General features: G+C 35.0%; 1 protein-coding gene and 2 pseudogenes across 2 annotated transcripts in view; 2 read left to right on the forward strand and 1 right to left on the reverse strand.

Annotated features, from left to right (window-relative positions):
* The window catches only part of RNF13 (ring finger protein 13), a 142,648-nt gene that overhangs the window by 21,390 nt on the left and 106,152 nt on the right, over positions 1 to 15,106 (forward strand). For both annotated transcript variants that reach the window (XM_006926214.3, XM_006926213.3), the window contains exon 2: positions 13,432 to 13,561. In XM_006926214.3, the coding sequence (XP_006926276.1) occupies positions 13,448 to 13,561 (114 nt within the window). In that variant the 5' untranslated portion in view covers positions 13,432 to 13,447. The remainder of the gene's footprint in view (positions 1 to 13,431; positions 13,562 to 15,106) is intronic.
* On the forward strand, positions 8,781 to 8,899 carry LOC112474544 (annotated as a pseudogene).
* On the reverse strand, positions 11,760 to 12,119 carry LOC102886219 (annotated as a pseudogene).

The raw sequence follows: 15,106 nt of genomic DNA on the forward strand, positions 1-15,106 counted from the left end.
TTACTTGACAAGATTGTTCTGAGGATTAGATGGAAAAACATTCATGTCAGATGCTTAACAGAGTGCCTTCCACAAAATTTAAGTTCTCTGTTGTTTATAGTGATGGTGATGACATTTGTGTGAAGCATCATAAACAAACAATTCTGGTTCAAGAGATTGATACTTTGAAGTACACTGGGCATGATATTTTTGATAACCTAGAAAATCAGAATTTTCTGCATGTTTCCCTAAATGGTGCCTGATTCTGATAACCATGAAAGCAGTTTTATTGTCAGTTGTCTTTTTCTCGTTTGCTGAGTGACATATTGCTGGATTGGCAAACTATAGCACTGATAATGACAGAGATATTTGAGAGAATTATGAAATGTATTTTTACTAGTCTTCTTATTTTTCTCTTTTTTTTCCTTTTTCTAATTTGACCCTTTACGCCACCCCTCTTTGACTTACAAGAAGTTTATGAATAATGACTTGATATACCACATGTCAGTGTATGGTTAAGAACATTATTTTCCAAATTTGGCTTGATCATAAAGATTCACTAGGGGATATTTTTTTGAAAGCGAAATTATAAACTTTCTGTCTGAATCTCTGGTGGAAAGGCCTGAGAATGTTTATTTTTATTACTGGCCTCAGGTGATATGTGCTATACTGGACTAAAACATAATTTTTCAAACTTCTTTAGTGATAAGAATCACTTGGAGTACATGTTAATAATATGAATAATACAGATTACCAGATCCCATCTCATGTCCACTGAATGAGAAACTATAACTCTGGGGTTGAACATGAGTCTGTTTTTTAATTGTTGTTTATTCATTGACATTTTTATTGTGTATTTGTGATCTTGGTAGGCTACTGCTTTCTAGCTTTCATAATATTTTCATGTAGTCAGAAAAACAAAACAAAAAATCTGATTTGAATGGCAGGCAGCTTTATTCTTATTTTTTTATTTTAAAAAATGTTTAGATATTATAGATACAGGAGAGTGCATAAAACATTTGTGTATGGCTTAAGGAATAATTTTAATGCCAACTCCATCTCACTACAGCCCAGGTGGAGATATAGAATATTGCTAGCATCCCAGAAGCACCTTTTCCCTGATCACACTCCTTTTTCTTACCCTTGAGGTATCTGCTGTCTTGATTATGGTGATAACTTTTTCATATTTCTTTGTGTTTTTACTTCTTAAATGTGAGTCTCTATATAATGTTTTGCCTTTTAAAGAACTTTATGAGTGGGATATGGTGTTTACATTCTTTGTGACTTTCTTCTTTTGCTCAGGGTTATTCTTGTGAAATTTACCTGCGTTGTTCATGTAGCTGTCATTCATTTTCGTTATTGTAGAGAATTACATTATATGATGGACCACAATTTATTAAATTCCACTTTTATTCATAATATTCATTAATGTTCAGTATTAAAAGGAGACCTCATTGCCTATGTCTGCATAAGGATAAGGGAGGTAATTTTGGGGAAGAACAGGATATGAGTTCTGTCACTTGACAGTAGAAGTACCCTTGATTTTCGTTATGATTGGTATTTTGGGGGAAATAGTCAAGTATTGTTTTCCGTGGGGAAAAAAATTAGAGTATACACTAAACATTGGTAACAGTTGTGTGAGGCCCTGAGGTTGGAAAGAATTGATGTTTTGGAGAAACTTGTTTGCTAACCTTTTAAAATTAAAAATTTGTTCATTTTGTTTCATTCTTTGGAAAAATCAAAATTGTGAGGCTGTTGTCATGGAATCTAAAAAATTGCTTTGATTGACAGTAATAGTTAAAAATCTTAGACGAGGCTTGCTTCATTTGGATGGCTTCAAGTTAGAGGAATTAGCTGAGTAACAACCTTCCGTTTTTTTGCAAAGAACTATGGGGCATCTTGTGGCTATAAAAGTTAAGCTTTCTTTTTTTTCTGATGTAACACTTTTTTCTTGACAACCTCTCAACCATTTCTTTAAAAGCTTTAAAAAATTGTGCTTTATGGGAATTTATAGAATATGTTAGTAGTTCCCAGTTAGGACTCTTGAAAGCCATGATCCTTTTTAAGGAACACTGTGAAGTTATTGATATATTCAGTTGTATGAGTTGAGAACACTATTTTGGAGAAAATGTTATATAGTACCATATCTATGTAATACACATACGTGACCAAGAGCACATTTGTAAGAAGAACAACCCATATAATTAAATGTGATTTATAAATTTTATACTAAAGTAGTTAACTAGCTGTTTACTTATTTTTTCTGTTAGTATTTGTAACAGTTTATATGCTTTTGATGCATATTGTAGTAAGATACATTTATGGAGAAAAACAAATTGAAATTACTATCCATTTAGTCTTTATGCAAATTAGGAAAAGATTATTATAGTAGTGGAGTATTTTGGTCCAGTTTTTGAAATGCTAGTGATACTCAAGAATGTAGTTTGAGAACCAATGGAATATGACCTTATTCAAAGGTTTTCTAATGAAGATGGTGAGCTGATTCATGAGTGTTATCTGTCACTGAACTAGTTAATGTCAGGATGTGTCATATTTAGAATGAAAAGTTTTATGGAAAGGAATTTCTTGAAAATAATGTTGGTCTTAAACACTTACTAAATGCATCCTCATTTGTAAAATGAAGTTTTAGAAAGTAATTTTGTGTAGATGAGTTGTATGATGTCACAGATTTAAATGTAAGGTTAGAATTTATTGTTATGCTTGGGAAGTTTTTAAATTTTGCAATAGCCAGATCAACATTAGATGAGTAACCAGCATCCATGCTCTTAAGCCATACAGATAATCACATGTGCTGGCCACTGTGCTCAAGTTCTCAAAAATGAGGCCAAGAGAAAATCAGCAAAATCAAGAGTTGTTTTTTGTTGAGTTCAACAAAATGAATAAACCTTTAACTACATTTACGAAGAAAAAAGAGAGGACTCAACTAAAATTAGATATGAAAAGAGGAACACTAGTACTGATTTTACAGAAATAAAAAAGAATTATGAAAGAATACTATGAACAGTTGTAGAGCAAGAAATTGGATAACCTAGATGAAATAGATAAATTCGAGGATCACACAATCTACTAAAACTGAATCAGGAAGAAGTAGAAAATATGAATAGACCTATGACTGGTAAGGAGATTGAATCAATAATCTAAAACCTCCTAAGAAAGAAAAGCCCAGGACCCATGACTTCAGTGGTGAAATTGTCTACCAAACACTTAAAGAACAGTTAACATCAATCCTTCTTAAACTCTTCCAAAAAGTTGAAGAGGAGGGAACACTTCCTAGCTCATTCTATAAGGCCAGCATTATCCTGATACCCAAGCCAGATAGGGACACTGTAAGAAAACTGCAGACCAGTGCAGGCATACCTTATTTTCTTGTACTTTACTTTATTGTGCTTTGCAGATACTGTGTTTTTATCAACATCGAAGTAAGACGCTCCACCAGCAAAAAGATTATGACTTGCTGATGGCTCAGATGATAATTAGCATTTTTTAGCAATAGAGTATTTTTAAATCAAGGTATATACATTGCTTTTTTAGATGTATACTATTGCACACTTAATGTAAACTACAGTATAGTATAAACATAACTTATTTTTATTTTTTTTGATTCTTTTTAATTTTTATTTTTTCATTAGAGTTGACACTCAATATTATTTTATGTTTCAGGCGTGCAGCATAGTGGTTACACATTTATATGATTTATGAAGTGTTCCCCCGCCCCCATTTAGTGAAGTACCCACCTGGCACTACACGTAGTTATTACAGTATTGTTGACTGTATTCCCTATGTTGTACTTCACATCTCCGTGACTGTTTTGTAATTACTACTTTGTGCTTCTAAATTCTTTCACCTTTTCACCCAGCTCTTCAAACCCCTACCCCAAAATCTGGCAATCATCATTCTGTTCTCTGTATCTATGAGTCTGTTTTTATTTTGTTTATTCATTTTATTTAGTTTTTTAGATTCCACATATTAGTGAAATCATATGGTATTTGTCTTCTAACTTATTTCACTTGGCATAATATCCTCTAGGTTCATCCATCTTGTTGCAAATGGTAAGATTTAATTTTTTTTAATGGCTGGGTAGTATTCCGTTATATATATGTATTACAACTTTTTTATTCAGTTGTCTATTTTGGGGCATTTAGGTTGCTTAAACATAACTTTTATATGCACTGGGAAACCAAAAAATTTGCGTGACTTGTTTTATTGTGATACTCACTTTATTTTAGTGGTCTGGAACTGAACCAACAACCTCTGCAAGGTATGCCTGTATTTCTTATGATTAGTGATACAAAAATCCTCAACAAAAATAACTAAACAGCACTGTGACCAAGTTGAACTAATTTCTAGAATGCAAGGGTGGCTCAACATATGAAAAGTAGTCAGTGTAATACACCACTTTAACAGCATGAAGGGAAGAAACAAATGACCATCTCAGTTAATGCAGGCAAAAGCATTAGACAAAATTCAACACCTTTTCATGATAAAAAACACACAATGAACTAAAAATAAAAGGAGATTACCTCACCGTAATAAAGGCCATATATTGAAAAACCCACACTTAACATCATAACCAGTGGTGAAAGACTGAAAGCTTTTCCTTTAAAATTAGGAACAAGACAAGTATGCCCACTTTTACCACTTCTATTCATCAAAGTACTAGAAGTCCTAGCCAGAACAATTAGGCAAGAATAAGAAATAAATGGCGTCCAAATTGGAAATGAAGAAGTAAAATTATCTCTGTTTGCAGACAACATTATTTTACATGTATAAAACTGTAAAGATTCCACAAAAACCTTATTAGAACTAATAAATGAATTTAGCAAAGTTGCAGGATACACAATTAGCATGCAAAAATCAGTTGCATCTCTAAATGCTAACAGTGAACAATCCCACAAGGAAATTAATAAAATTATTTCATTTATAATAGTATTAAAAAGAATAAAACATTTAGGAATAAACTTACCAAGGGTAGTAAAAAACTTATATGTTTAAAATTACCAAATGTTGCTGAAAGAAATTAAGACACAGATTAGACCTCTCATGTTCATGTATTGATAGACTTAATATTGTTAAGATGTCAGTATTTTCCAAAGCAATCTGTAGAGTTAACCTAATCTCTATGAAAATCCCAATGACATTTTTGCTGAAATAGATCCATCCTAAAATTCATAGGAATCTCAAGGGACCTCAACTAGCCAAAACAATATTGACAAAGAAGGACAAAGTTAGAAATCTCATATTTTCTGATTTCAAAACCTACAACAAAACCACAGTAATCAAAACAGTATGGTACTGACATAGAGACAGACGTACAGATCAGTGGAATAAAACAAGAACAGAGAGCCCAGAAATAAATTCTCACATATATTGTCAAATGATTTTTGACAAGGGTGCCAAGACCATTTAATGGGGAAAGGACAGTTACTTCAAATGGTTTTGAGAAAACTGGATATCCACAAACAAAAGAATGAAGATGTGGAACATGGAGAAAAGCTTCATGATGTTGGATTTGGCAAAGAGATGTTAGATATGACATTAAAAGCACAGGCAGCAACAACAAAAAAATAGGTGAGCCAGACTTCATTAAAATTAAAAAACTTGTGCATCAAAGGACGTTATACAGAATGAAAAGACAACTCATGAAATGGAAGAAAATATTTTTCAATCATATATCTGATAAGGGAAATGTATACAGAATATATAAAGAACTTTTTTTCCCCCTTTTTAATCCCCCCCGCCACTTCCACTCCTGACCTTTGGATGTTGTCATTTCCCCTTAAGAACTGGATCTCTGAAGGCGGGGCATCTCTTCCCACACGCTCGCAGCGTGCACCTGAGGCCTGGCGTACCCGGGGCATGGTCCGTGGCTCCACCTGGGGTGCGAACCCAGCACCTTCTGCGTGTAAAGCAGACGTGCTAACCACTACACTATGGAGCCACCCCTATATAAAGAACTTTTACAACTCAGTAACAACAGCTTGATTAAAAACGGGCAAAAGACTTGCATAATCATTTCTCCAGTAGAGATATACAGATTCCTAATAAGGACATGGAAAGATGCTCACTCAGTATCACTAATAATTAGAGAAATGCAAATCAAAACCACAGTGAGGTACCACTTTACACCTATTGGGATGACTATTATCAAAGAAAATAAGTGTTGGTGAAGATGTGAAGAAATTGGAACCTTTATGCATTGCTGGTGGGAATGTAAAATGGTGGAGCTGTTGTTCCTCAAGAAATTAAACATAGGATTACCATATAATTCAGCAGTTCTACTTATGGGTGTGTACCAAAGTGAAAACAGGGAATCATATTTGTACACCCATGTTCATAGCGTCATTATTCACAATAGCCAATAGTTACAGGCAACCGAAGTGTCCATGGGTGAATGTTGAAGTCATTATGCTAAGTGAAATAAGCCAGACATAGACAAAAAATGATTCCAATATATAAGGTACTGAATAATGAAATTTACATATAGAGAGAGTAGAATAATGATAAGAGGAAGGGAGAATGGGAAATTGGTGTTTAATGGGTATTGAGTTTTAATTTGAGAAGTTGAAAAAGTTCTGTAGATGGATGGTGATGATGGTTGCACAACAATGTGAATGTACTTAATGTCACTGATCTTTACACTTAAAAATATTTAAAATGTTAAATTTTATGTATATTATTCCACAATAAAAAAAATGAGGCTGACGGCCTTCCAGAAAGATCTCTGAAAATTTTAAATGGTTATTTTATTCACTACATTTAAAAATCTTTTATAAAAATGATCAAAAATATAGAAAACTAGAGGAATGGTATAATGAACTACAATATAATCTTTACCTAGATTTATCATTTATTAGTCTTTGGTTTAAGTTTTTTTTTTTTTGGCTTGAATATTTTAAAGTAAATTACAGATATCGTGACATTTCATTCCTAAGTACTTCACTAGGCATCTCCAAAAATAAGGACTTTCTCATATGAACATAATACTGTGATCACGTTACCAAGCAAGGGTTTGTTGCCCAATGTGCATAGAAGCCACTGCTATGGCATTGGCTTTTGAGAAAGAAAAAAGGCTTTAATGTGAAGTTGACCAGCAAGGAGATAGGAGGCAAGTCTCAAATCTGTCTTGATTGAAAGTTTGGGGTGGAATTTAAGGGATTAGAGAAGGATGGGCTGGTACGCGGAAGCCCTGGCAGGGCAGGTATGTTGCTGCAGATTTGCGGTTCCAAGGTAAGGGATATGAGACTCTGGCAGTTGGAAGAAAATATAAGGAGCCATAGGCAACTGCAACATAGCTCTTTATTCCAGCAAGGGCACAGCCTGCCTCACATGGTGGCAGCACCTTTTATACACAGGTTCAGCAATAGTGGCACACTGCCAAGTTAGCCCATGCACCGTGTATCGGGCACGTGGTTACATAAAGGGAGAAGTGCTGAGTTTCTTCCGCTCAAAGTTAGATGTGAGAGGGAGCCTGATTACTGTTATCTTTCTCTGCATAGCAGGTTTCAGTTGGAAGGCTTCAGCACTGGACCATTTGGGACAGTGTACCCTTTGCTTTTGAAGGGATTCTGGTGGTGGAGTTTGGGACAAGTCCTAGCTCTTTAGTTTTGTGTGTGGTGGTGGTAGGTTGGGGAGTAGGAGTGAAACTTTGGTTCTAGATGCTATTGAAAGTCAGAATTCTCTCTTCCTGCACATGCTTGGGCTGTATGACCCATGGTTTTGTTCTCTTGTCCCTGAAAAACAACTCAGTGTCTTTTTAGAAACAGAATAAAGCCACTTTGAGCTGGTTCTGTGGTTATAATCATACCTAAGAAAATTAACAACTATTTAAAAAATGTATCAACGACATGGATGGACCTAGAGGTTATTATGCTGAGTGAAATAAGTCAGACAAAGGTGAATACCATATGATTTCACTTATATGTGGAATCTAAGGAACAAAAAGAACAAACTAATTAAAAACAGACTCAAATATAGAAGACAATTTGGTGATGGACAGAGGAGAGGGGTGGTTGGGGTGATGAGAGGATGGGGTGAAGGGTTAAAGAAGTACAAATTAGTAGTTGATAGATGGTCACAGGGATGGAGAGCACGGCATAGGGAATGCAGTTACCATTAATATATTGGCTAGGTGGAAAGTCAGAGGAAAGAAGGAGCAATTAGGGGGATCATTTCATAAACTATAAATGTCTAACCAATGCACTGTATACTTGAAACTAATAAAATAAAAAAGAGTATCTAATATCTAGACGATACATTGTCCCTCTTCTTCCTAAACTGTTTATTTATTATTGGTTTGCTTGAACCTTGTGTTTTGCATTTGGATTTAATGTTTCTTATCTCTATTTAATTATTATTTTTTTATGGTGGCATTGGTTAATGAAATCCAGTAAGCTTCAACTGTATACTTTAACAATAAGGCATATGTATATTTATACTGTGTGTTCACCTCTCATAGTTGGATTTCTTTCTATCACCACAAATTTAACCCCTTTTACCCCATCTCCCTCTCCCCCTTCTCCCTCCCTCTTATCTCTGAATATATAACAGTCTCATGTATTTCTTTCATACCATCTCCCTATACTGTTTTGTTTATTCCATTTAATTTTATAGAAATTGGTTCAGTGTCCTCAAGTCACACCTTGTCTTATAGCTTATTTTTTTCTATTCCATGTATTTCTTGTAAATTTGAAGTTAGAGCTAAAGCTTTATTAGAATCAGTTTAAAACAATTTTGGCAAGAATACATCTCAGATGATGTAGACTGAACAGAAAGTAGAATGAGTCTACGGCCATGCTACCCTGAACAAGCCTGATCCTGTCTGATCTCGGAAGCTAAACAGAGTCAGGTCTGGTTAGTACTTGGATAGGAGACCACCTAGGAAGACCAGATGCTGTAGGCATTAAAAAATAAAAAATAAAGGATTGTAAGCTGACAAGGTCCTTGCAATCTGTGAGATCAACCAAGGGTTGCCTCACCTTAAAAAAAAAAAAAAAAAGTAGAATGAAAATTTGCCAGTTGAAAAATCTAGTTGGTTAGAGTCAAGAAGCTAATTTCAAATAAAATGTCTATTAAAAATTAGTCAAATTCTGTTAAATAATAGACAAAGTTAGATATGATTGGAGATGATGGTAATGGAGACATCTCTAGAAACTTGCTTGGTCGTTCTCAAGGATTTCTTGCATATTCTTTACTGTATACTTCCTTTGAAGAAATGTAACTGTCTTCTGATTTTAGGCATACTCAGAACAGAGAGTCATGTTCTATCTTTGGTAATTACAGAGAAAGGGGAGAGAAGAGGAAAAGAAAGAGGTAGATATTTGTAATTAGCAAGATTTTATTAGGTTTTTCTGTGTGTTCTCCCTTTCCCAACATAGTCGTAAAGAAATGTCAAGATGAATGTGTTCTATTTGGGGTAATGAGAGTCACAACAAACAATAATTTATTGTATTCTATTACAGAGACAGCAACAGTTGAATAAATTCAAAAATGAGAGGCTGATGAGAATTGTAATGGGGACGAAAGGTACAACACTCACTGCATGACCATCAGTAGTTAGCAGTTCTGGTTGACATTCAGTCTCAGTAACTGGTCATAATCTGGCACTGGGTTCACTAGCTTGGTAGGATGATGCAGACTCGGAGCACGGCATATCAACATAAGATATATCTTCATTGAAAAGCTTGCATTCATCTAGGTGCAGCTTTTATACCCAACAGGAAAAATATTGGATTGTGACAGGATCAAATGTGTGGATGTGTATCACATCAGCATAGGAAAGGATCTGTATGAAAGGAACCACTTCTTGTAATAGTCCCTGAGTAGCTCTCAGGTTCCCTCAAGGATCATGCTTGGTTTCATGAAACACACCTCACAGGGAAGCAGAGGCTATTTTTGTTTTTGTAAGAAGCTTTTATAGTTAACTTACAGTCTTTCCAGTTTTAATGCTTTCCACCAATTACGAAGTCATTTTTATAATAACTGTTGTTGCCTAGTAATAAATACAATCGACAATTTATATTTTTACCCAGTAATCTAAGTGCTAGAAAAAAGTATCAGTTTCTAAGCTTGTTAATCTTTCTCTTCAAAGACTTGAAGAAGAGAAGATGTAACAAAACAACCTTTTGTGCTTTTTTTGAGAATGTGTTAACAAACATAGACCTCTTTCATAGAAACTGCATATATTTATACATACATAAAATTTTGCATGTAATTTCATAGGATTCCTAGTTTTCCCCTAAATTTACCTTTGAAAGTAGAGGAGAATGTATTTTAGTTTTTGGATAACACGTGAGTGAAGATGCCCAAGTGGTCATAGCAGGCTGCATTCCTGAAATAGTGAGTTGATCAGAGCAAGGATACCTGTTAGATAATAGGGAAATACAATTGTTCAGGCTGGATAGACTCTGAATGTGAAAAAATTTGCCTCTTTCCCAATATTTCCTTCTGTTGACCAACTGCCTTTCTTCTCCCTACATTCCTCTCAAATTTCTTGTCTTTTGTGAAGTCTGTCTCTTTTTCTTTTGTGAAGTCAGTCTCTTTTTCTTTTCTTTACTTTCTCCCTCTGCCCTTAAATTTAGATATTCTTCAGAGTTTTCTCTAGCTCTCTTCTCATTTTTCATTTTTTACGTTAAGATCACTTTAGTTATCATTTGCGATGATTCTTAAATCTCTTTATGCTTTGGGTAGAGACTTCTGTTTATCACTGCTATTTTCATTTGGGCTTTAGAGTGTGGACTTTGGAGGCAGACGGCCTGGGTTTGAATCCTGGTTCTACTGTTATTCATTGTTTGACCTTGGGCAAGTTGCTTAACAGTGCCTGTTTTCCCCATCTGTGAAATGACATCTTACCTTATAGGAAGTTGTTAGGATTAGATGAGTTTAACTCAATAACGTGCTTAGAGCAATGCCTGTTATTTAGTAAGTGATCATTAACAGTTGTGGTTATTATTATTCCTATTCTTAGAGGTATTTTCTCTCTAAACTCTCCCTCCCCATTCCCAAAGTTGGCTGGCAATTCCAGAACATCACAAGGGAAGTCATAGTTCTTATTCAGATTAAGTTTGTCAAACAGGTCAGTGGTCAATGTACTGAATATTCTTCCTAGCAAACTTTATTTTACAAGGATTTGTATGTTTTTATGGTCTGATTTTGGCCAAAACTTATCTAATGTGGTTGTGTTGGGGTTCTCCAAGACCACCCTCAGGTTCAGTGAGGACTTATAGGACTCAGAATATGGTTATACTCATGAATATGATTTATTACAGTGAAAGGATGCAAAGCAAAATCAGAAGAGAAAAAGGCATATGGGGTGAAGGCCAGAGGAAACAAGGTGTGAACTTTTAATTAAGAGTCCTTTCAAAGTGGAGTTACACAGGTTATGCTTAATTTCTCAGTAGTGAGTTATAACAACAAATGAGAAGTGTCTACGAGGGAAGCTTAATAGAAATTCAGTGCGTATGGATTACATTGGGGGCTGTTCATGTAGGCATTCTCTGCCTAGCATGTACTAAAATTTTCGACTCTTAGAAAGAAAACGTGTTAAACATAAACCTCATTGTTTGCAGTTTAGGTACAATGAGCTGTTCTTATCAGGGAATAATGAGAACCCTTCTGAAATCTAAGTTCCCAGATGCCAGCAAAAGGGCCAACCTTGCAAGGAAGCCTTTCTAAGGATAGCAATATTAGGACTGCTATGTGTTTTTTGGTTTTGTTTTGTTTTTGCAGTTTTATAACTTTATTCTACAATCAGCAGTTTTCATTCATACTGTTTGTAGATTTTTGAAAGTGGTGACAGGTACATAGATAACCAGTGTATAGAGCTTGTTTGGTGAATCTTCATCCTCATTATGTTTTCTGGACAGCCGCACCCAGCTATGGTATGGAACATTTCTTATTCCTTTGGCCCCGACACCTTTGTGGAGTCTGCCGTCTATGTACACATATGAAGTTCCCATCTCCTTCATGGCAAATGTCTGGATCTCTTTGAGTGCCCAAGGGGAACAATTCTTGAAATGCACTTCATGGATGTACTTGTAAATGTTGATGGTGTATTCTGTGGTCACTACCTCGTTGATGGCAGAATGGCCCTTCCTTGTGATACTCTTCTTTGCAGGAGCCATTCTGCTAGGCCCACGTTGGAAAGGAAGAGCTTAGGCCTGCTATTATTAACTTTTCTGTTCAGAGGTATATTATAAAATGGATTTCACCTAAGAAACCAGTATCAACAAAATCAGTACCTCTTAAAAACAGCTTTATAGAGATATAATTCACACGTCATGAAATTTATCCATTTAAAGTGCACAATGCAGTGGTTTTTAGTATATTTATAGAGCTTTGCGACCATCGCCACAATCTGATTTTAGAACATTTTTATCACCCTGAAAAAAAAAACCCATACTTCTGAGCAGTCATTCCTTTCCCCTCCCTTAATTCTTACCCCCAGCTCCAGGCAACCACTAACCTACTTTTTGTCTCTATGGAACAAATGTGTACATTTAACTTTTTTTCACCTTTATTTCATTTCTGATATTAATGGATTTGTAAGATGGCAGCTAAAAAATTATTCAGAGATATTTTTCTTTCAGTTGTGTGTCAGAGAGTTAGGCTTTGAGTCTCTATGTAGTCTCCAAACCCAGAGCCTTACCAGCAGTAATCATAATCAAAATTGGTATGAGTTGGTGGCATTTAATAAAATAATTCTTTATAAAGGTTCTTGTCTTTCCTAACTTTGTTCTCAGCTTTTAAAAAGTATGTTATACAATTGGTTGAGGCTTGCCAGTGAAAATTTTGACACTTTCTTGGTTAAAATTTAGTCCTTTCATAGTATCTTCTTGCTGTAATATGATATATAGGGATTCATGTAGAGAACTGGATGAGGTTAGAGGTAGTTGCTCTATTGCTATTAGGATACAGATAAGGGAAAAAAATACATATTAAGGAAAGGGCAAAAAGTATTATTTAAAAATAAGTGGCTGTTTTTTTTTTTACATTCTTTGATTTGGGAATAACATATGAAAATCAGTAAATTTACAAGTGATTTTATAAATTATATTTAAAAAATTATAAAAATTCTTTAAAATTTAAAAAAAATTTAAAGCAAAGGTGCTTGTGAATTTTTAAATCATTATTTTGATTGAAATCTAGTTTCCCCCGTAATTGAATTAGTGGACAACCTATACTGTAAACTGAAACTGTGGGAAGATATTTGTTTTGTGTTTAAAACACAAGAACGTAGTCACTATGAGTGATATAGGTATTGACTAACCTTGGCTGTTTACCTAAGTGTGCAAATCTGTGTAAATTATTATGCTTTTGAAATATCTTTAATTTTAATGTCAGCACATGTCTATAATTAAAGGAGATATATTTAAACTTTGGGAATTAATACATCAAATGACAGAGTTCATTGTTACTTACCTGCTTATCTTCTAGGTGATTTTACAGCGAGATGCTGCTCTCCATAGGGATGCTCATGCTGTCCGCCACACAAGTCTATACCATCTTGACTGTCCAGCTCTTTGCATTCTTAAATCTATTGCCTGTAGAAGCGGATATTTTAGCAGTAAGTACAGTAAATTTTACTCCTTTCTAAAAACATCTCTTAAAGAAAAGCTTTAAAAAAGTCCTAAATGATGGAATCTTATAAGGTGTTTACCTACAAACGTAGAGGTACATACACATAGCTGTTACTTGAAAGTGGAGGACCTTACTCATCTTTTTATTGCTTAATATCTAATATACAATATTAAGATCTGATTGCTTAAGATCTAATGTACAAGAAGTACATGATACATGTTGTTGCTTTTGAGAGTGTGTGTGCACTTTCAAGAGTGCTCAGGCACACGTATGTCTGTGCTGTGTATTTATGTAGAATCTTACTGTTTTTCTTGCTAGTTAATATTTCATTATGACTTGGATAATGATATTTTTAAAATTGTACAGGATGTCCACAGAAAATTTAAACCTAAGAGTAGTATTTATCAGTCACGAGAAGCACAATGGTCTTATCTTTGATAGTGGATAGAAAAGATTTTAGAGAAGATTGCTCCTCAAAACCTTAGGTGTCCTTTCTAGGCTACTGTTTTACTGTCCTCTAATCTAGGAAGTGTACATGTTCTCTATTTCTCATTACTGTGACGCTAGGAAAACAAGAATTAACTCTGTGGGGTATGTGCATGTGTGTACCCATGCACATCTGTACTCTCAGTACTATGCTAAGGATTTATTGTTTTTACTCTATGGATACAAGTGATTTGCTTAATGACATGAGGTGAGAAGTAGAAGGGCCAGAATTGTTGCTGACCAAAGCTTGATGTGATCTTCATCTGTGTTTCTTCATACTGTAGCATGTGTGAAAGGGTCTAGGATCATTGTAGAACTTGAGAGAACCAAGTGGTTTCTATACCTTAGCTTTTGAAGGCATAGCAACTCTAATCCCTCGGAGACTTCCTACCTTCTGTTCTGCTCTTTAGTAGGGAACTGGTTGATTAGATTCTCCTCCCACCTTCTGTTCTGCTCTTTAGTAGGGAACTGGTTGATTAGATTCTCCTAGAATAGTTGGGATCTTTTGAGTTAGAATGGAAGTAGAACTGAGTCCATTGCTATTCAACTATCTCCTCTAAATTGGTCCCTGAAGTCCTTGGAATATTCTTGGGATGACTTTTGAAGTGAGGTCATTGATTTCTGGACTGATCAGGGAGTGAAGTTCTCCTTGTCTACCTTTTGTCCTTTGATTTCTTCATTAAAATTATCATTCTCATCCTTCACTCACTCCAGCAGTATATGAGACTGCTCAAGGTGTATTTTTTAATAGAGACAAAATACAGTATTAAGTAGAGAACAGTCAATCGTTGCCATCATCGTTGCCTGTGCTTCAGACAGGTAAGTGTAGAATGTATGTTGGTGTTATCTAGTGAAAGAACTATCAGCAAGGGAGCTGCTTAAATCTGGTCTTGGTGCTGACACTAATAATAGAAGGCTGATATGAATGCAGAGATAGCTGGAAGGGAGTGGGTTGTAAAGGCATGTAACTGGTAAAAAGGAGAACTTAATATTGAGGCTGAGGAACTGGACGTGATAACACAGTCAGTCAAAGGAAATGAGTCAA

The sequence above is a fragment of the Pteropus alecto genome, unplaced genomic scaffold, assembly GCF_000325575.1.
Source record: "Pteropus alecto unplaced genomic scaffold, ASM32557v1 scaffold239, whole genome shotgun sequence".
NCBI lineage: Eukaryota > Metazoa > Chordata > Mammalia > Chiroptera > Pteropodidae > Pteropus > Pteropus alecto.